Source organism: Zonotrichia leucophrys, chromosome 4 (genome assembly GCF_028769735.1).
Source record: "Zonotrichia leucophrys gambelii isolate GWCS_2022_RI chromosome 4, RI_Zleu_2.0, whole genome shotgun sequence".
NCBI classification, from domain to species: Eukaryota; Metazoa; Chordata; class Aves; order Passeriformes; family Passerellidae; genus Zonotrichia; species Zonotrichia leucophrys.
Genome location: NC_088173.1, coordinates 52,709,987 through 52,732,404, shown reverse-complemented (window position 1 = coordinate 52,732,404; position 22,418 = coordinate 52,709,987). Strand labels below are relative to the sequence as shown.

At 47.9% G+C, this 22,418-nt stretch overlaps 1 protein-coding gene across 2 annotated transcripts in view; it reads left to right on the top strand.

Moving 5' to 3' along the window:
- Window positions 1-22,418, top strand: part of FRAS1 (Fraser extracellular matrix complex subunit 1) — a 104,438-nt gene that overhangs the window by 42,798 nt on the left and 39,222 nt on the right. For both annotated transcript variants that reach the window (XM_064711710.1, XM_064711709.1), the window contains exons 12-21: window positions 1,438-1,581; window positions 1,846-1,980; window positions 6,633-6,776; window positions 8,052-8,192; window positions 8,605-8,745; window positions 9,475-9,648; window positions 11,233-11,373; window positions 12,875-13,018; window positions 18,513-18,665; window positions 20,205-20,351. In XM_064711710.1, coding sequence (XP_064567780.1) covers window positions 1,438-1,581; window positions 1,846-1,980; window positions 6,633-6,776; window positions 8,052-8,192; window positions 8,605-8,745; window positions 9,475-9,648; window positions 11,233-11,373; window positions 12,875-13,018; window positions 18,513-18,665; window positions 20,205-20,351 — 1,464 coding nt within the window. The remainder of the gene's footprint in view (window positions 1-1,437; window positions 1,582-1,845; window positions 1,981-6,632; window positions 6,777-8,051; window positions 8,193-8,604; window positions 8,746-9,474; window positions 9,649-11,232; window positions 11,374-12,874; window positions 13,019-18,512; window positions 18,666-20,204; window positions 20,352-22,418) is intronic.

Sequence of the window (22,418 nt, the reverse complement as noted above, 5' to 3'; positions counted from 1 at the left end):
TAGCCTTGGCCTATATGATAATTTTGCCTATAAATTCCTTTTTCTCCAGGATGTTGTCATTCCCTTGGATTTACATTTCATGGTTGGGAGGCTTTGGCTGTGGGTTGCTCGTTCTTTTTGGTAGCTCTTCTTGTTGCAGTCACATAACTTTGGTTTTATCAGGGTGCTCCAGTTAATGCTTTATCTCAGTAAAAAAGAAAATAGCTTCACAGTTTAATTGTGCTGGAGTGCCGGGGCACATTTGCCATCTACTTGTTTTAAAGCTTGTTATTTGCTGCATGCTAATGGAAATGCAAAGCACTAGAGATAGAAAAGTGAAGGAAACAGGCTTTAGAAAGTTCTGATGGAATTGTCCTGGATTTTTGAGACCAAACAGCATCTGCACAGGCTGCTGAGGAAGAGATAGATGATACAGTATTCTCAGCACCTCTCCCTTCTCCTTATCAAGAATTGCCTCTGTCTGCTGGTTATCCTTGAAAAAGTGGTCATTTAGCTTCCATCATGGTAGCATTTTGGAAAGCCTAGGCTTTGGAGTCGTGGTATTGGACATTCAGAGCCAAGCCTGCATTTTTGTGTCCTGAAAGGTAACTGACAGTTTCCCTCATCCAAACCTACTCTTTTCCCTCTGTGTTTCTTCTGTCTTGCAGTGGTGGGGGATGAGAAACAAATGCAAAGTGCAGCCTGCAGCAGTTTGATCTGTGAGCCCAGAACACCAGCCCCTGCTGCATCTGCTTCCATAAAGCCAGCAAAAATTGATTGCTGCTTCTCAGAGATGTGCTGGAAGGAAGAGGGCAGAGAGAACCCACTCCTTTTCAGCCAAGAGAAAGCAAAAAGCCCTGGGCACTGCTGTATTTATGTTAAAACCAGCAAATATTCCCTCTCACTGAGAACCTTTGCCTTGGAGCCTCGCTGAGAACACTTGGCTGGGAGCAGAGGGGCTTTTTAGTAGCTGGAGAAAAATTGTTCTGTTCTGAATCTCTCCACTTACCTGTGGCCAGGAGATCCTTCTGTGGTGCTGGGGCATCAAGGTTTTTGTGTAGGGGCAGCAGTCTGCCAGCTGTGCTGTGACCTGGCACGGACACAGAGCCATGACTTACTGCAGGGTTTGGCTTTAGGAGTCTCAAATTCAGGTTGCTTTGGGCCATTGATTCCTGGTGACTTACAGTTTTCACTGCTGAGAAACCATGTGGACAGTGAATATCCCTTTAATCAGCTGCCTAGAAAATCTGAGTCTCTGTAATGTCTCATCACATACTGAATAGGGCAATAAAACATTTAGCCCCTTTGAAATAATCTAGTGTATAAAAACCCACTCCAAAGCTAGCACGCCTTGCACCACCCAGGGAAACAAGCCGTGAATTTCACTTGGGTTTCAGAGTTGCTTTGTTTGGTCCTTCCTGGCTGCCAACACTGCTCTGTGTGTTGCCCCTGTGCCAGGTGAGTGCCCCCCAGACTGTGTGAGCTGCTCCCAGGCCTCTGATCGCTGCGACTCCTGCCGGGACCCCAGGAAGCTGCTGCAGGACGGGCGCTGCGTGGAGATGTGTGCAAGGGGCTTCTACCAGCATGGGGGGGCCTGCCTGGGTGAGTTCTGCTCTGCTGCATGCTGTGCTTTGGGCTAGGGGATCCCACGGGCTCGTCCTGAACAGCTTGGGAAAGCGTCCAGGCACGTGCTGTGCTGCATCCATGAGACTTTGGGAGGTTTCAGATGGAAGCAGAAGCAAATTCTTGAGCTCTTGAGCTAAAATGAGGCAAAATAATCTCATTTTGTCAGACCGGGGTGGGGGGGTCCTTCTGCATCAGGGATTTGGGATTGATTTTCCTTCTCTCTTTCCTTTCTCCTGGCAGCCTGCAATGAAACCTGCTCAGCCTGCAGCAATGGATTTGAGTGCTCCTCATGCCAGGCACCCCTGCTGCTGAAGGACGGGCAGTGTGTGCCCTCCTGTGGGGAGGGCTACGTCCAGGATCAGCTCCTCTGCACAGGTACCTCCGAGGACAAGGGGCTGCAGCCCTCTGGGATGGCAAAGCAGCAGCAAAACTTGACCTGGGCTATGGGAACCCTCTCTCTTGAGGCATCTGCTGTTGACATAGGTGTTAATGTTCACCCTTGAGTAAAGGAAGGAGTGAGTGAACAGAGAAACCAAGCCATGCAGGGTAACATTGGTCACTGCTTGGGGAAATACTCGTGACAATTCCTCAGTGGATCGGTTCTGTTGTGTGATTCTTTGACTTCAGTGCAGACTGCCTGTAAGTGCTCAGGATATGGTATTTTGATGTGTATAGAAAATTGTCTGCAGGGGTGGGGGATTGATAGAACTCAGGAAATACTGCCTGGGGAAGTTTCCTGCTTGGTTTTGCTGTTCACTCAGTCCATACCATGTGCTGTTCCTGGAAGTGCACTGAGCTCGCTGCTCTCAGGAAGCATTCTTACAAGGTAAATTGGTAATTCTGTAAAACACTGAGCGCTGTCTAAATCATTTTTCTTAGCAGTTGGAAAGACTGAGAGTAAGATTGCAAAGTTAGCTTTCTCTTTGATGGAACTATGACAGTGCTTTTATGAGCTTCCCCGGCTCCTTTGAAATACTTTAAACTCTTCCCAAACTGTAAAGCAGCTGCTTTTTCATCATGGCAGTTTAATTGTTTTCTCTAAAATTAACACTTTTCTCATCTTGATGTTGGCCTTTTTAGAAGGCTTCTAATTATTTCTGCAGTTCTGATTCAGCAGAGGGGTGGAGCAAATGCTTAACTTCTGAGCCATCGCTTCAATTTCTTTGGAGCTAACCCTCCTGCTCAGAATTAAATACAGGCTGAGGGCTTCTGGCCCATTTCAGGGCAAAGCACTTTAGAGGGTAAGTCCAGCTTCCTTTTCTGAAGTGGCTTCCCTTGAAGAGCTGACTACTTGTTTCAGGTTGTGAAGGTCTGAAAAACCTCTGTCCTCCAGCAGCCACTACAGCCCAGGGCACCATTGTGGGTGTATAAACAGACAAGAGAGACCCAGTCCAAAAGAATTTGTAGGCTTAAGTATCAAATAATCTTCTCCTTCATTTGGTTTTATTTTATCATTTCCTTTCCACCTGCTGGTGGTGGTTTAATTGGCAGTGCCCATGTACTGCTGAAGAGGTAGGGAAAGGCTAATGTTTCATTTTATTGCTGGTTTGTAGATTACTGATTGTACACTCCATCCAAATCTGCAGTCACGCATGCTTGTGGCTGAATGTTGCTGGGAAAATTTGTTCCTCTTTCCTCAAGGGAATTGAACCAATTTGCTTTAGTTCTGCATGGCTGCATTTTCTGCATAAAGTCAAACCAGTGGAGAAAGTCTTAAGTTTCAGATGCTGTCCGTAATTCATGGCCATTCACTCTTTTCCTTGTATCCTCTTTATTGCTGCAAATCTCTAATCAGATTGTCGAGACGGGCCTCAGACTGCTCCAAAAGATTTTCCTCATAATGGTTTTAACATCTACAATAAGCATGTTCCAAAAGCACAGAAAGGATGAACTAGACTGTGTTAATTGCTGTAGCTCCAGTAAACTCCCTCTTGAGGAATTTGCTCTGGACTTGAAAGAGACTTAACACCAGGTTTCTTGCTCTAGCCTCTTGTTGGAACACTGTTGTCTGCATTGTGGAAAAACACAGTGAATTAGCCTTTCCTTTTGTTCATGTTTTATAACAGCTGGTTTAATTGAGTCTCTTTTGAATTTTTGATTACAGTTGTTTGATCTCTGCCCTATTTGAATCCTACACTGGGGTTGTTTCCTGCCCCCATCCCTCCACTTGCTTTTGTGAAGAATTAAAACCATTAAGAGAAAGTAGAGTTGAGAATAAAAGGTAATAAGTTCAGTTATGTAGCAGTGGATTTAAAGTTCATGGTTGAGTTTGTGTCAGGCAGAGAGAGCGGTGGGCTCTCCCTTGGCAGAAACAGAACTCCCTTACCAAAGGCAAAGCAAAGGGAAGCAAAAATAAACTATGTCAGCATGGTAGAATGGAGGGGCTCAAAGGACTCGCAGTGTTCAATGCTCTCACTGCATTTTTCTTACTTAATTATTTATGTTTTCAGGATTATTCAAAAGCCCAGGCAGAACCAGAGTGTTCCTGCTTTCATCTCCCAAAATGCCAATGTTGAAGTGTGTAACTTGACACTAACAGACCCTGCTCGCTCTGGAGCGAGGCACTTGGATTCCTGCTGCCTACATGTTGCATTTCCCTGCTGTCCCTGGGCTCTGGGGGATGCTCCAGGATCCAGCACAGCTCAGCTGAGCTTGCCCAGCTCCCAGGGAGGAGTGCAGGGCAGAGGTGGCACAGATCCGTGGCACCCCAAAGCCCAGCAGTGCCTTCTGTGTTCTTACTGGAATGCCACTGGCGTTGCCCTCCTGCTGTGGGCACACCTGGGAGGGTTTCAGGTGTTGGCAGAAGTTTGGTGAGCTGCAAAAGAGGCCCCTACAAATCCCAGCTGGAAACAGCCGGGGGGGTGGAATCAGCTTCCTGGCTGCACAGTCACTTGTGTTGATTTATTTTCACACAGCCGCTTGGTTGCTGCAGGCAAAGATGTTTGAGCTGACAGTGGCTCACAGAATGCTTCCATTTCCCCCTGTTCTTTCTGTGGAGCTGGTGCCTGGCTGCTTGGGTGAGGAGCAGCTGCTGAGCCTGGCAGGGATCCAGTGCTGAGGGAGCCAGCGATTCTGGAGTCAGGGTGTGGAATCACAGAATCAGGGAGCCACAGAATGGTTTGGGCTGGAAGAGACTGTAAAGATTATTGTGTTCCAGCTCCTCTGCTGTGGACACTTATCTCTATCCCAGGTTGTTCAGAGCTCCATCCAACCTGGCCTTAAACACTTCCAGGGATGGGGCAGCCGCAGCTTCTCTGGGCAGCCTGTGCCAGGGCCTCACCCCCTCACAGGGCTTTGCCAAGGGCCAGCAGGAGCCAACTGGGAGCTGTTTAAAAACACAGCAGGGAAAAATGTCTCCTGGAAAGGAGCACACATCTAGGGAGGAATTGAGAGCTTTGCAAGTGGCTTTGAATGTTCAGATGTGCTGACATACTGAGGCAGGCTAACAGGCAGGGGTCCCAGCTGTGCAGTGGGAAGTCTGCAATTAAAAGATCCAAGTCCTGGCATCCACTCTTTAAAAGACATGTTGAAAGTTAGAGTGAGCTCAGAGAGGAGCAATACAGGTCTGGAAGGTGAAGTGAGGACATTTCACTGCTTAGAAATTTACAGCATGAACTCATACTCTGCAGTCAACTTTGAGAAATCATCCAAGCTGGAATGAGGTGCAGGTTTTGTATCAGCAAGGGAAATTATCGACTGGAGCAGGAGCTGTGCTCAAGCTTTGCCTTGGGATGGGATGGTTGTTGTTTGTGTGTTGGGATTGTGAGAGGAGGATCCTACCCAGTACAGGATGCCCAGGGTCCTTTTGAGACACCCCTCACATTGGGGTGCTCGGGAACCCGAGGAGTCACAGCATTCTGGAAAGATCAGGAAGGAGGTGGAGGGAAAGAAGATGCAGGAGGGTGAAAAGGACGAGAGCAAGCAGCTAATCAGGACAAGGAAAGGGAAAATAAACCAGGGTGGAAGTGTGGAGAAGGAGCATCCAGAATGCCCAAGGACCAAGGGCATGAGCTCAAATGTCCCGTGTCGTGCCGCCTGAACACTCCCTGTTCTAGCCCCAGGTGGTCAGTTCCCTCTGTGGGAGATGGAGCTGATAGCTCTCCCCTGCCTAGGGCAGCAGGGAAATGCCCTGGGATGGGATGCTGTGCCCCTCTGTGCCACAGGACTCGTGTATAATGTGCTCTCAGTGCTGTGGATGAGCTGCTGCTGTACCTGCATGTCCCTGCATTGCACTGATGCTGCTCACACATGAGTTTTTCTTGGGGGGCTGCAACTTCAGGGCAGTGTTGGCAGGACAAACATCAACAAGTTCCCTTTTCTCCCACCTGCCACAGACTGGGAGCACAAGCATTGGAACATATTTGGGTGTAATTGAGGAAAACAAAAACAAACAACCTTAACAGCTTCAAGAATTGTAATTTGCACTGTTCCTGCAACACTGGTAGCGCAGGATTTGATAGGAGTCTGTGTCCCATATTTTCCCCAGGAATTACTCAGGCTGAGCACGTGAGGTTTCCTCATAAGTCAGTTCCTTCTGCACCTGGAAGGACAGCAGGAGCTGTTTCTAGAAGCAGGCTGGCTTGTTTTGCTTTCTGCCAAACCTTGACTGCAGCCCTGCAGCACAATTCTGTGCTTGTGCCTGGAGCTCGGTTACTGTCAGCAGCCACCCTGAGCATCTGAGTTTTAAGGAGCCTCTGATGGGATCTCTTCCTATCTCCCTTTGTGCTCCAGGGACTTTAGAGGGTTCCAGCACTCCTCCTGGGGTGGGAACAGCTACACCATCTTCTCTGCTCTGTGCTGCTGCCATATTCCAAAACGTACAAAACGCGGCGGGGAGTTATCTGCTGGGATGGCTTGGATGAAAGATTCCAACCTCAGGGCAGCAGTGGGTTGTGCTGGTTATTTTCCATCTTGTGTGGCAGTGGAAGGCTGAGCACAGCCGAGAGGAAGGGCAGTGGCGCAGGCCCTGGGCTGTAGGAGCTGCTGGGAAGGGCTGTTGGCTAATGCTGCGCTTCTCTCCCCTGCAGCCTGCCACGAGTCCTGCTCCTCGTGCTGGGGAGCTGCCGAGAGCCACTGCCTGTCCTGCCGGGACCCATCCCACGTGCTCCAGGCTGGGCTCTGCCTGGCCACCTGTGCCCAGGGCTTCTTCCCCAAGGATGGTGTCTGCACTGGTGAGTACCTGTGGGAGGAGTGCTCTGCGCAGGCAGCAATCAATATTTCATTTTGCTGTGCAGCAGCTGGGGCTTTATTCATGTCTGACAAGCCAGCTGCACCCTGAGCATTCATAGGGGTGAGGGAAGCTGCTGTTTGTTTGTGAGATTATTAATTCATTTACACTAATCAGATGCTGAAAGGTTTGAGGGGTTTTTCCTTGCTGAACAGCTTGAAAAGCTGGGCTCTTTCTGAGGGCTTGACAAATCCATTTGTCTGTGGAAAGAAAAATGGCCTTTGCCAGCAGCTTTCTGTAAATTTAATTATAATTCAGCATCACAGTAACTAATACCTGCACAGCAGATGTGCCTTGGGAGATGGGAAGGTTTGCTGGGAAAAAGGGAGAAGACATGGCTAGAGGGGATTAAAAGACATAAGTCAAACAGATCCTGAAAGGGAGAAAAAAGATCTCAGATAAGGACCCTGGCATTTGCCACATGGATTCCAGTCCAATCTGGATTGCTGTTAGCAGCCACCTCCAGCTGCTTGGGAGGACTGTCCATGGTAGTCAGGGCTTGTTGGGCTTCAGGTGTGTGGCTCACACAGGTGTGTCTGGGCTACAGCTCGACAGAGAGAGCTTAAAAGCTGGAACATGGTGGCAAAATTGTTGCTGTTTGTGCTTATTCTCAAGATTCCCCTTCATTTTGGTCAGTGTTTGTACCAGGCAGCTTTATTCACCTATGTTTTAAGTGTGCAGGCTTGAAATCTTACAGCTGAAAATAATTTAGGCTGAAAAGGAAATTTAGCTTAGGTTTGGTTCTTATTGCCAGTGGTTTCTCAAAACCCCACAGTTGTTCCTTGAAGCCTCTGAGAGTCAGACCTTTCACCTTCTACCAAAAACCATGCATTTTGATACCCAGCTGGAGAGCTGCTTTGTCTAGTGAAAAGAAACAGAAATTGGTTAAGTAAAATGCTTGACTCTTCTAAAACTCCAGCAGCATATTGCCTTAGGAAAGCCAGAGTTCCATGGACAGCAGCTCAGTTCACTTCAGAGCTGATTGCCTAGGACAATATGGACCACAGGAATTGATAAGAAAAATTATTATGCTGGAGTTCAGCTGCATTTTCCCACTTTGAAGAGAAGGTGGAGGGGGGAAATTATCATTTTTTTAAATCACCTTTTCTCCCCCCTTCCTTCCTGAACAATCTGGTAACTGCTGCTTGTGAAAATGTATGGGGTGCTTTCCATCCATGGGGAAAGGCTGATGGCGTTGCTGTTCTTCTTCTCGTGGCAGCTTGCGGCCAGTTCTGTGAGAGGTGCTCTGCAGAGGCAGGCAGGTGTGCGAGCTGTGCTGCAGGGAAGCTGCTGCACCAGGGGCAGTGCCTCTCTCAGTGCCCACACGGACATTTCCCCAGCAGCACTGCAAGGTGCACAGGTAAGAGGGGCATTTCTGCCCTTTCCTAAGCTCTCAGGGCACCCCCCTTGTGTTGTCTGCTCTTCCTCAGTCGTGGGGAAGGAATTTTGAGAGCACAGAAATGGGAGTGGGGACAGGGAATTTGACTTTTTTTGGTTGTTTTCTTTGGTTCGCTTGCGATGGATTGTCTCAAATAACCTCTCTTGCTTGCCAAACATGCTGAGGTACACATTCAAAACATCGTGTGAGCGAGAGTAATTACTGGTAGTGCTTATTAATACATGGGCACTTGTGCTCTCATTAGTTCACCTAGCTGAGTCTGACTCCAGCTGGGAGTTTTCTGCAGCTGGAGAAGGCTGTAGTCAGCAGCAGCAGCACTCTGAAGGAGTGGGAATGGGATGTTTCAGCTCCGTGTGCTCTGTTTCTCTGTCAGCCTGTCACGCTTCATGCTCCACGTGCCAGGGACCTCTGGCCACTCACTGCACCTCCTGTTCCTTCCCTCTGGCCCTGCGCCAGGGCCAGTGCCTGGAAAGCTGTGGAGAGGGCTTTTACCAGGATCACAACATCTGCAAGGGTAAGCTCTGCACTTGGGGTAAGTTCCCCAGCTGCTGTAAACCAAGTTTTGTTTTTCCTGTATCCTGTGCTGAACCAGTCAATGCTTGATTCCTGCCTTTCCTGCTGATTGTTTTCTGCTTTGAAAAAAAGTGAATTTTCCCACATACTTTCTGATTTCACACTCCCAGGATTTAGTGATTTCTGGGACTTTTTTTTCCCCCTTCTCTGTGTCCATTGCTGAAATAAATGTACATTGCTCCCAGGTTTTTTTCAACACGATTTAAGAGGTGGGTGAAATTCCACATATACCTAGTATGAAATTCCACATATTTGTGATAGGAAATTCCACACACATCTGGCAGATTTGCAAAGACTGAGGTCATCTTTGCAGTAGTGGGAAAAGCGAAAATTGGAAAGGTGAATTTCTGTTTTGTGTGAGCCCTTCACACGAAGGGCTTTTCTCCTGTCATTTCTTGCTGCCCCTCCTAATGAGATTGAGCTCACTGTTGCAGTTCCAGAAATTAAAGGAGAATTGGCAGTCTGTGGCCCAGGGCTGCAGTTTATTATTTGTTCCCCAGCTTTGCTCAGGAAAAGAGCTGCTCCTTGGAGGTGGGGGGGCGCAGTGTCAGAGCGTTTTTCTCAAATCCTGCTGTGCTGTAGAGAGCAGGAGCCTTGTCTGTTGGGTCTCTGGGCAGCTGCCCATGCCCTTCTCCCGGGATGGCTCTGATGGCTCTGTCCCTGTGCCCAGGCTGCCACCCCTCCTGCCGCTCCTGCGCCGGCCCGGGCCCCGCGCAGTGCCTGCAGTGCCGGGCACCCCAGGATGTCCTGCAGCCTCACCCGCCTGGGGAAGGGGCTCTCCGTGGCCTTTGCCTGCCCCTCTGCCCACCCCATTTCCACGTGGACAGCACAGGAGTCTGCAGAGGTGAGAGGAGCTGGTCGGAGCCCTGGGGTTTGGGTGTTACGGGGGAGCATTTGATTTGTACAGCCCTGTGCTTGCCTCGTGACTGCCATGATTGTTTAACCTCTGTAACTTTCAAAATGACACATCCTAGTGCTTTTGATGGAAAATGTAATATACATAAGTCTCCTGACTAAAGGACTCAGGTACTTTCTTTTTGAATGCCTGTGTTCAAGCCTGCACAGCTCAGCTCCTTTCCATTGAAGTTGAGTATGTGATTTTTAGCACTGACTTACTTTGAAGCAGGATCAACCCTCAAATCCTTTTCAAAAAAGACTGAGCTTTCTCCTTCTTAGCCCTTGGAGCAGGTCAAGACATCCCACAGCAGTCTTTTCTTTTGAGGGAGCTCTTCTGCTACATGCCCTGCAGCACAACTGCCATTTCAGCCACTCTCCTGAAATACCAACTAGGAAGCTTTTCCATGAAGGCTGGACTTTGGAAAAGGGGGTGATGGGATGTACACTGGGGATATGTGTGGTATCCCACCAGTCAGAGAGATAGTGACTGAAGTAAAGTAGTAGTAATAACAATAGTAACAACTCTATAGATGACTATTTCTTCCTGTTAGGAAAAAACTATCTGTAAAAGTGGACATAATTTAAAATCCAGGTTTTTTGGTTTATAGTGCTTTGAAAAGCAAACTCACAACATTGTGCAGAACAGAAGTATGTTCATATACTTATATATATATATATACATAATACATAATCATATACATATACATAGGGCAAAATGCTGGTTTTGCAGAGTCATAGAATGGCCTGGGTTGGAAGGGAACCCTAAAGATCTCCCTGGCTGCCAGCTAAGTGCAATTGTATAAATTACTTCATTTAATTTCCTCTGTCCAGCCCTGTGTAGTTGTATAAATTACTTTATTTCATTTAATTTCCTCTGTCCAGCCCTGTGTAGTTGTATAAATTACTTTATTTCATTAATTTGCTCTGTCCAGCCCTGTGTCTTGTCTCCCCAGAGTCCAGAGGTCTGCGTTCAGCTCACACAGTAGAACCTGTAGCCTCCAGCCACTCTAATAAGTGTGAGGTTTTTGGCTAGTGAGTTTATGTATTTATTTAATCAGACGGCTTAGCTGAAGATGGTTTGGTTTAGGGCCAGTTCCAGGAAAGAAATGCAGTTTTTACCTGCTCTCCTCCTTCTTGCTGGGCCATCCTTGTGGTGAGTGTTTGTTTCAGGTGGCCAGTCCACCTCTGTGGGTGTTTGCTCCAGAGTGGATGATAACTGTGCAGTGATGGGAAACCCTGCCTGGAGTGGCTGCAGGCTGATAACAGAAGGTGACTTCAGCAGCTGGTGAGTTTGCAGAACCCCAGAGCTCTTCCGAGGAGGACAAGAGCATCGCATGGTGTTGGGCAGCTCAGCTTTGCATTTCAGTGGGTGCCAAGAGATATCAAATCTGCAGCTGTCTCTGCCTGCCCCTTATCTTCAGGAACTGCTCTCTACTCTGCACTCCTTCCTACCTCTCCCAAGCACATTTTGAGGCGGTAAGGAGCGCAATAAGGCGGAATTGATGTGGTTTTGTGTGTTGTTGTGTCCCAGAGTGCCACTCCTCCTGTGCAGGCTGCGTGGGCAATTCCTCGCGGGACTGCACGGCCTGCCCGGCTCCCGGCGTGCTGCTGCAGGGCCGGTGCCTCCCCTCGTGTCCCGAGGGGCTCTTCAGCCACAGGAACCGCTGCTCCCGTGAGTGCCCTGCAGCTGCTGGGGCTGTAACTCCTCTGAGCGTGTTCAGGTGTTTGCAGTCCAGTTTTGGGAATGGAATCTCCTCCTAAGGGAGAGAGACGTCTGCCGCTGTAGCGCGTGAAATGAAACCACGCCGACACGCGGCCCTCCAGGGTTAAAAAGAGGGAAGGTGAATTTCTGACTCCAACATTTAGAGATTTCTAAAAGTGACAGCGGATTGGGGGATGACAGTGCCACCTCTCCAATGGCACTGGACAAGCCAGCAGTCTCCATAAAAGAATTTCTTCTCCATCAAAGAATGCAAAACAATAAGTTATTTACATGAAGTGTGTGAGAAAGTTCGTTTCAAGAAGGTAAACATCAGAAGACTTAGAAAATCTAAAAAAGCTAGGGCAACAGACATGCACTTGGAATCATAAATTGCAATAAGTTTTGCTCCTCAGGACTGTTTCCCTGAAGATATTTTGCGCTTGATTTCAGGGTGGTGTTCCTAGCTCGTGTGCTGTGGAAAAAAACTCTTTAATGGACAACACCAAAAAAACAAAATGCTTTTATTTGGCAAAGCCTCAGATTTAGAGAGAAAAGCCTTTCCTAAAAAGTCCATTGCTCTATTTATTTAATTTATTCAGCCAAGGAAAAACTCTATAAATAGATTTATTTGGCAGGCCATTGTAAAGATTCATCAGTTCTGAGGTGTGCACTGCCACCTTAGAGCTGAGGTAACTGCTGAGTGCTGCTTTACGCCCTTTCAGGCTTATAAAAATGTCTTAGAAACAAAATTTTGGTGTCAGGAAAGTGCCATCTTGCAAGCTGTGTCCTTTTATTCCTAAAGAGCTTTGAAAGTAGTTTTTAAAAATTTATTACTGACTGGTAGCCGTAGTATTTTTATCTCCCTCAGATCTGTAGCATGGAAATCTGACATCTGTCATTAAAGCTGGGAGGATACAAAAGCAGCCCATGAAATATTTTTGAGTGCTCTTTAGCCACTTTCTCTGCCATGTCTTTGTTGAGCTTTTGGCAGACAGAAGTGGCTAATGAGCTGGCAGGGCATTCCTGCTCCAGAGGTTTCAGTTTGGGAGGGCTTGGTGGAAAAACCATTCCCCAGTTTTCCTCTCATGCATATCAAGCTCCACAATGATGTTGACAGAGTCCCAAGAGAAGTTTAATTTATCTCCCCTGTGCATCCCACTCTGGTTTTTTATATGCACAAGCATATGCTGGAGGGAGGAATAACAGGGCCAACCCATCTCTCTCTCTCTCTTTTATGTTGTGTCTAGATCTATACCTTGATTAATGTAGGGAACAAATCACTGACAACCCATTTCTCACCTCGTTTATTCAAAATGAGCCTTCCAAGCCACAGCCCTGCAGCCCCTGGTACCACGAGACCGCTTTGTGCCCATGCTTTGTGGGAGCAAGTGGTGGTGGGAGCTGGTTTTTGGGAAGGGAGGGGAGAGGGTTGGCCAGTAGCCTAAGCAGGAGTGTTGATTCTCTCCCCCAGCCTGTCACCCGTCCTGCAAGACGTGCCACGGCCCCTCTGACTGGGAGTGCTCCGCCTGCCACCCGCGTGCCACGCTGGACGCTGGCAGGTGCAGGACAGGCTGCAGGGAGGAGCAGTACCTCAGCCTGGCGGGCCACTGCGCGGGTGAGTCAGGGCCTGGGTGGCTGTGCCATTAACTGCTGCTGCAAAGCTGCTTGGCTCCTGCTCAGAGCTTCAGCAAAAGCAGCCAAGTTGGAATTTGTGATCCACAGAAGCAGCTGATGGGGCCCTAAAGGAAAGCTGGCGCAGCAAGAGTTGCTGTGTGCATTTCTGGGAGGTAATAGGATTTCTGGATGGGGGTTGTGCTGTGTGGGTGCTCGCTGCCTGCGCTTAAGCCCATCATCTGAAACCACTGATTGCATTTATCTGTTTAAAAAGAAAAATCGCTTTTAATCCGTCCCACAGACACGTATAAACATATCCTGGGAACTGCTCCAACCATTTCTGAGCTTTATCAGGCCTTTTCTTTTTTCTTTATCAGAAAAAGCTACGGTGTGTGAGGCTTAATCCAGGCTGAACAGTTCCAAATGAGTTAAGGAATCCCAAGAAAAGGGAAAAATGCATTAGGAGTAATAAATATATCCATTGAGAGGCTATTGTTCTCAGTTTAATATGATTTCCCTTCACAGAGCCTTCTCTTTGCCGAACATCTATGTCCTGGATGTTTTTTAATGAAAGACTTGTTTCTTTGCTCTCCACAGCTTAATTCTATGAACCATTTCTTCATCTCCCTTTTAAACAACAGTGACTGTTTTGTCTGCAGGGACAAAAAGAGCAGGAAAAGAAAGTGTGTGAGGAGCAGGAAACTATCCTAAAAGTACTGTACAGCTCCTTAAGAATTCAGGCTGGGGAATCAAGATAGAGCCAGATAACTGCAAACTGGAAATAATTCAGCATTTCAGTGTAAAGAGGTGTCTCTGTCCTGTACAATTTTGGGGGATACAGTGGTACTTACTAATGTCCTGACATGTGAGAGCTCTGTATTTCTTCCACCTTATTTCCCCATTAATTTGCATTTATGCTTCCTATGAAAGAAGTCCTGTGGAAAAGTGGCCTTCCCCTGTGAATTGTATTGGGCAAACCTAGTGCCATTTATCATCAGTCAGCACTCTTTCTGAGGAGGATTTATTCTTTAATTATCCCTTTGTTTGGTGTCATGGAGCAGTTCTGCTGCTCCCCAATCCCAGTGGTCATCAGGGAGATGTCCCAGGAAGTAGGAGCAGTGTGGAGGGCATTCCTTGTGGCATGGGCACCTTCAGTGTCCCGCAGAAACTGTGAGAACCCTTGCAGAGCAACATAACTGAGGTTTTTCACCTTGACCAAAAAGTTGTGCTCTGGCCCAGGGTCTGCAGTCTGAAGTGCGTTGCTCTTTGTGCTAAATTTATGTCTGGTGTTTAAGCAAAGGATGTTTGTGGCCAGTTCTCCTGGAGGTAAAGTGCTCCACATCCAGGTTGTTAAGTTTCACTCAATCTATCATTTAGCACTGATTGAAATGCTGAATTTGCCCTTGCAAGTTATTAATTACCAGTTAAAGAGCAGCTGTCCCATAAAAGAGCACATTAAAACTCCTGACACCCTCATAAGATATGATTTGCAACAGAATCTAACAAAGCTTTTTCCTTCACCTCCCAAAGCAATATATTTTTACAATTATCTTCCCATTTATCTTTAATTCCCCACCCTGCAGGCAGAATTGTGTTATGGCTTATAGGGCCTGCTGTGCATCACAGTCACCTGCCATCCTTTATGGACCTGGAGGGGGAAATCTTTCACAGAGGCTGCAGAAAAGCAACTGTCACTCCAAACCATTGCCTGGGAATTAATGGTGTTACTGTGACTGTTACCTGAATGAGGACTGGAACATTTGCCTTGTTAATAGGAACAAAAAAAGGTCTTGTTTTCAGCAGTTAATCAAATAAGCATTTCACATTTAAGCTGAGGAAAGATAAAATGTCCTCAACTTTCAGAAAATCAGTGAGTCCCTGAGCTCTGTTTTGGGCACACAGAATTTGTGCCACTTCTCCCCTGAGAGCGCTCAATTGATTAATTTCACTTTATAGCCCAAATGTACAGGAATGTGCTTGGGACTTGAGCCATCCCCCGTTGGATCTCACAGCTTCTGTGGTGTTTGCTTTCCCAGTTCCCAGATGTCCCTCTCCCTCTTGCTCAGCTTGACCTCAGCTTCAGCAAACTTTGCAGTCAGCACTCTAAAAGTCCCAATCACTGCTCAAAGCCTTGTCCTGCCCTTGCTTTTCTGATTTGAGGTTTCCCTGTTTATCTGGAAGCTTCCCTGGCTTTTCCTGACTTTTCCTGACTGCATGGAAGGGCAGAGGGACTAGTATGGAAGAAAACTGTGCACGCCAGCTGACAGAGAATCCATCTCAGTCTGGTTTTAACTCCAGCTGCAAGGGAGCTCCCACTGCCTGTGTTCCTCAGGCCCTTGCTTTCTTAGCCTGTGTGCAGTTGGGAAAACCTTCAAAGCTGAACCAGAAGAGCTCGCTCAGGAGGGGGCCTGTAACAAGCTTTGCTGCCTTGCTCTTAACATTCCAGAAGGGACACTCTGACAACAAGAAATATCCTCAGCTCCTTGTCAAATTAATGAGCTGTTGCTGTCCGTTTAGAGAGACACTGATACCATCACAGAGAGCTGGAGCAAGAGGGGCTCAGCTCCACTCCCTCACGCTCTGCAGCCTCCTACAGAGCCAGCAGCTGGGCTGCCAGAGGAGGGAAAACCCTTTCCCTGCTTTGCTCTGGGCTCCTTTGTGCCAGCGACCTTCCAGCTGCCTGGGGAGGCTCTCCCAGAGCAGGCAGATCCCTGCAAACCTGCTGTCACTTCCAATGACAGATTCCCTCTCAGGTCTTGGAAAAGAGACACAAGAAAAACATTCCAGCAACCAAAGCAAGCCAAAGATCCTGGTCAGTGTTGCATATCCTCCTAAACCAACCACACTGACTTGCTTTCTGGAATTACTGTAAGACCAGAGGCTTTTTTGCCCATTGAGGTGACTATAAAGTGTGTGGTGTTTTCAGTGCTGATTTTAAGTCATGCTCTGTTGTAAACCTCAGGTCTCACCTTAGAGCACAGCACAAAACTTGCATCAGGAAATACCTTCCTGGAGAGCCCCTAAGAGGGATGATGTGTTTAAACAATATGTGCTCAGCAAGTGGTGGAGCTGAGAGGCAGAAATGCCACCGGTTTCCTTTATCAGCATTCACAAACACTTCAGAGATGGTTTTGTCTCCCCAAGAGCCTCTTTTGTCTTAGAACAACCTGTGACAGATAATTTCCATATAGGAAGGGCACAGTTTTCTTGCTTTATTTGCTAAGAGAAAGCTGAAGAGGGTGTGGAAGTCAAGTAACTCTGGAAATCCATGGAAGCACTTCCATTCTGCTTTGCATTGGAAGTAGCTTCACAGGAAGATCGGTGATGGGGGTTATTTTTGCACAGAGGTGGGGAAGAGGGAAATCAGAGCCAGCTGGCAGGGGAGCAGGAAAACATTTTGCTTGGAGAGTGGGAGGAGAGTCAGCAGTCTCAGAAAGATGAGGAGGGAGGCATTGGGACTACCAGCTAAGGGGTGACAGAATTCCTAAGAATTCAGTTGGAAGGGATCTAAGGGAATTAACTCACTGGTGTGGCACTGACCTGCGGCCAGCTGGAGATGTGAAGGCTCCAGAAAACCCAAACCCCACAGGCTGTGCCCGCAGGACTGGCAGGGAGAAGGCAGAAGCAGGAAACAAGAAGGGCTGGGGAATGACTGAGAAGCACAAGGAAAACATCCCCCTTCTGTTAGTCCTGGCTTCAAAGGGAGCCTGCTGTGAAACAGTGAAATCATCTCTCCCTAAACAAAGCCCTTCAGTTCTTCCCTCGCTCTCTCACTCACTCCCCAGTGTCCCTGAAATTCACCATGAGCAGCAGCCCTGGGTTTTTTGTTGGTGCTGTGTGTGCTTTGATCTCCAGGCTTGCAAAGGAACAAGAGAGTGATGGGGCTGATTCATCCTAAAACAGTAACTGAGAAAACTCTTGCCACTCGCTGGAGCGAAAGTAGAGGCTTGTGAAGGGAAAACTCTGCTGCAGCAGCACTGAGTTTTGTAGATACTTGGATTTTTGAGTGTTAGTTTGTGAGAATCTGGGTTTTTGCTGCAGATACTGTGTAGATACCCTGCATTTTCTCAGCCTCATTTTTATGCTCTGTGTATGAAACCTTTTGAGCAGATTTGTTACTCATTATACCCTGCCAAAGCTCTTTATTAGAGACCAGGGGCTCTAGCAAGAGATTCAACTGGAGGAGTATTATTTTAGCAGTAAGGAGAGTCATCATATTACCAGGTAAATGTGGAAGTACAAAAAACTAATTGGATTTTTGGTAATTTTATTGGTTATAAGCACATAAACCCCATCACCCCACCTCCAGCCCATACAAATCACAGGTACTCAGGGCCTTTGGGATGATCTCGCAGTCCTTGCTCCCTAAGGTGGGCTGCATGTGATCCTTTCTGGCTCCAGGGACTCCACCTCTGTACCCCAACTCTGGCTGGGCGTTCCCAGCTCCGAGGCTGAGAGCACAGGGCAGAAACCCCATGGTTCTGCACCCTGTAAGAGCAGGAGCTGAAGGAGGCAGCTCAGTAAGAAGCTTGGATTCCTGCCTGCAGTCAGGACTGGATCCGTTTCTGGGCTGCTTCTGGGCTTTTGCAGCAGTGTGGGGTGAGAGTCTCCTGTGTGTGACACGCAGGAGATGCCAGCTGGGGCCAGGCTCCTGCAGCTATGGATGCAGAATTCCTCCAGGCTCCCGTGTGAGCCTGTGCTCAGCTTGTAAATCTAGATTGCCTGACAGCCTGTAGTAGTGCTGTCACGGGAGACAAAAGACAGAAAGGTGAACCTGCAGCAGAAATCTGACAAGAGGCCAGGCACTCCAATCAAGCCTCATTGTTACATATCTTTCAAGACAGTTGTCATTTCCTTTATAATTTTCTCGATTACCATAATGAGGATTAATTTGGCTTCCAGGTTGCCTTACACTGCACCTTTGTGCACACAAAAGCCTTGTTGTCAAACCTGGTGAAGCACCTAAGTTCAGGCAGAGGTCAGGAGACGTAAGCTTGCGTCCTGCTGGGGAGAAATGGAGAAAGGAAAAGGTTTTGAGGCACTCTGATGCCACTCTTGGCCTGGCTTGGAGGGCTGCTGGGGCTGTTTCAGGGTGTGGGTGGCTGGTTTGTGTGGGAAAATGGGAGCAGCAGGAACTGCAGGAGAAGGTGATGCAGCTGTGCAGGTCCTGCTCCTCGTTTTGCCGTGGTGGGAGCAGAGGGAGGTGGGTGCCTGAGGCAGAGGCACTCAGCATCAGAGAAAGGGCTTGGGAAGCAAAGGCCTTTGAGCTGGCTTTGTGCAAAACTTTCCCAAGCTCACCTAAGGATGGAAAGAGGATGCTTCAGTGGGGCAGGAGAGAAAGTGAAAATGCTGCGGTGCTCAGGAAGAGCACAAGATGAGGAGGAGGCAAGAGGAGAGGATGCGGGAGTTTCGGGTAGGGGGACTCGCTCTCCAAGTTGCATCCCTGCTGCCGTTGTCAGCCGTGCTGTGTGCTCAGTGTCCCTTGTTCCCCGCAGACTGCCACCCCCTGTGCCGGCGCTGCGTGGCTGACGTGCGGGACGGCGGCAGTGTGTGCCTCGGGTGCCAGCACGGGCAGCACCTGCTGCTGGGGGATCGCTGCCTGCCGCGCTGCCCCCCGGGACACTACGCCGAGCGCGGAGCCTGCAAACGTGAGTGCCTCCTGCGGAAACCCCGGGGAGCTGCAGGGAGCTGCCTGCGCCCCTGCCACCGGGCCCGGCAAGGGGCTCCTGTCCAGTGGAGAGGCCTTGTCCCGCTGGCAAAGGACACTGCGCTGGAGCAGCTTTGTTTTCGTGCTGTAGGAGTTTTTTCAGGATGTGTTGCTGAGGCTTGTCTTGGTGCAATAATGGCCCTGAAGGTGATGGCTTGTAGCAGCTCCCCAAACAGAAAGCCAATTCCATTCAGCTTTCTAGGCTGGTGCAATGGATGCAGCACCCAGGGCATTTCATTTTCTGACATGTGCCTGCATCTCCTCCACTTGTTGTTGTTGATGTGGTTTCATGTTCCAGACATTGTCTGAGCTGCTTTCTACTCCCTGGGCTCTTAGAAGGAAGCAGATTCCTTCTCTTGTTCGGAGCCTGACAGAGAAGTGGTAAAGCTCCAAGCTGAGCAGGGGGTATTGCACTTCAGTTTGAGAGAAAAGAACCCAGAGCAGAAATTCAACACAATGGAGATGCTCCTTTTGCAGGAAGTGGCATTTCCTAGTCTAGTTCAGGGCAGGTATATTTCAAAGCTTCTCTCCAGCATTCTGGGAGCTGTGTGTTTATTTACCTGGTTTTGACAAATGAGATCTCGGAGCTATGAAACATACTCTGTGTCACTTGATTGGAAAGGCCCCTGAGAGAGAGAGAGAGGTTTTGCCTTCCTGGCAGTGTAAGCCTAGGGATAACATTTCTTCCCTTTGGCTTGAAGGTTTGATTTAAAAGGAGTTGTGCATTTTTCAGACTGTGTCACAGTCTGTAGGATATTTTGTTCTGCCTTTTAAGATCCCCAGCACAGCTTCTGATCCCTTTGCCCACTCTTTCTCATGATTAATTTTACACCTATCATGATAGGTGTAATGATGGCATCAATCTTTAAATAAAGGCCTGTCAAGAAGTAAAACAGATTAATCATTTTGTACATAACCTCTCTGGAGAAAGTAATAGGGTACATTGGCCTCAGCCCCTGTGATATTTTAAATCCCTTTGGTCAGACTAAGAAATGAGCCTGAAAAGTCACGAGGGAAATGTGGAGAGGGTGCATGGAGGTAGTCTGGTCTCCATCAGTGCAATTCCTGCTGAAGGGATGGATGTGAATCTTCAGGGAAGTGTGGAGCTGTCAGAAAAGCACTGGATGGCTCCTGCACAGACACAGAGGATCTAACCTGAGTCTAGCTGGGAGAAAGCATGAGGGGGAGGTTTGTGCTAGCCCTTTTTTCACTCTTCTCTGTTAGACAGGTCCTGGCCACATCCTGCAAGGGTTTTCCTTAAGAAGGAAAGGCTGAAGAGAAGAAGGTGAAAAGAAGGAAAGGAGAGGATCCTTCCTTGGGTGGGGGGCACTGTGCACCACTGAGGGCTTAGACTTGGCAGGAGCTTCTGGTGCTCATCCCCCCTGCTCCCAGTCCCAGAATGTTTCTGCTGAAGCCTGTGCCACCTGCCCTGAGAGCGGTTTTTCCCTGCTCAGAAGCCTTGTTTTTGCTGTCCCTGCAGCGTGCCACCCTTCCTGTGAGAGCTGCACCGGTGAGGGCCCCTCGTCCTGCTCGTCCTGCGGCGGCAGCCTGGTGCTGTCCCACACGGGCGCGTGCGCTCCGCTCTGCTCCCTGGGCTTCTACAGGGATGGCAGCAACACCTGCAGACGTGAGTGCCTCTGCCCCTCTGCCCCGGCCCCTCTCCTTCCCACTGTGCCTCTTCCAACCTGCCTCTTCTTGCTGCTTTGCTCACCCTGGCTGCTGCCTGGAAAAAAAAAAAAGGGTTCAGGTGCCTAAAAATGTGATGTGAGTTGACAGAGGTGATGAGCTGCCTCAGGAGCAGAGCCTAGAGCAGGGCTGAAATTTCAAAACAGTTGCAGTTTTGTTATTGACCTCAAAAGACAAGAGGCATTGTGTCCTGCTGTAAAAATCTGCAGGAGCATTTGTGTAGGTTGACAACTTGGCAACTTGGCAAGTTGAGACCAGCTTTAACGAGTCCTTACTAAGGCAGACCCCCTCCCCACTGCACTGCCTGCCAGTACATGCCATGGAAGCTGCACTGGAGCTTTTATGTCCATTTCTCCTCATGGGAAACCCCAGGAGAGCTGAGGCACAGCTTTGTAGACACAGACCTGAGCTGATCCTAATGATCTGGTGGAACTGATCTGGTGTTGGGCTTTGTTTTATCCCACAATTGGTATCCTTTATGCATCTCTCAGGGCCTCTCTTTTCCTTTATTATTTTGTGTTCACTCCGACCCTGGGTTATTCCTTTCAAAAATTATTTGGCTTGATGTTCTAAAATGCAAAATTATATGGCCCAAAGATACAAAGAACTGGAAAAAGCCCTGCTTGAATTGTCCCACTATAATACACATACCTAAAAGTGAGTGAATGCTGATGTGGTTTGGTCCCTGTGAACCTGAACACTCAGATTGGTGAAGTCCTGTGTTACCCTGATTCAAATTCTCCCAATTTATGATAAAATAACTCTGTTGCACTGAGCCCAGGTATCAGTGTCATCCTACCTAGACCCAATTTTGTCACTTTTGATGAGGTCCTGTAGGAGGAAAGTGAAGTGGTTGTCAGCTTTACCAGCCTGTTGTTGAAATAGATGGTTCTCCTGAAACTATTATTTCCATCTGATCAGCAGAAATGGAGACACCTTACATAAGTTCAAGGAAATACTTGTACCATTCTTCTGTTGAGGAAAAAAACCAAAAAAGGGCATTCAATAATAACAATAATAAAAAAAAGGGAAAGTAATAAAAAATAGGAATTAAAAAAAATGTTCTGGCTGGCTTCTTACAAGCTCAATAAAAATACTCGGTTTTCTCCAGCAGTAGGGATTCTCTTCTTGCTTGCTGCACCAAATTATCTCCCTTCCTAATTAACATGCCCCTTCCTAATGAAAGCTTTCCTCTTGATAGCTCCTGCCTCAGGATATCAGCCTAGACTGGGAATGTTCATGAGGCCTGCACCCTTCCTGAATTTGGTTCAGGGGCTCAAATAGATTATTTTTTTTTTTTTTTGCAAGCCAATTTAGCTACTCTAATCTCCTTATTGCAAATGGCTTTTTAAGAAGTGTTTGTAATCCTTGGAGCAGGGGGCTCAAGGCCAAGTGTGTTGGATTTTTGTCATTCCAAGTGTCACTTGTGCCTTTTCAAGTGCTGTTGATAAGCCAGGGAGATACAAATTGTCCCAGGCTGCTGGGAAACTGCCACTTGGAGGGAATGAAGATTGTTTAATCGGAGGTTGGCTGCCAGGCTGAGAAAATCTGGTCCCTTTTCAACGTTTATTTTAGTCTCTTTGCACTTTTGAGGAACCCAGGGTTGGAAGGAGGTTCAGAGAGATGCTGAGTGCACGTATGGGCCCTGGGAGATATTTTTAAACTCAATGACATCCTGGCCCACGAACAGTGAGAAGCTTAACAGGCTTAAAAATTCAGATAGGGAGTCGTGCTGATAAAACAAGCAGACAGGTTTGCTTCCAGATACAGTTTTTGCTTACTCTTCTGGCATGCCTCCATGGGCAGCCAGATTCCCGCGGATTTAGACCTCATGTAGAATGTTTTACTGTATTTTTAATAGTTGGTCCTTTGGAGCACTTGAAAAAAATAATTTTTTCATGTAGTGTTTTTAAGTGAAGAAAAATCAGAGTGGCACCAGAGCACCTAAAAGCAGCTGCTCAATTCTTTAAGTAAACATTTTGCTAGGAATCATTTGTAGATCAATAAA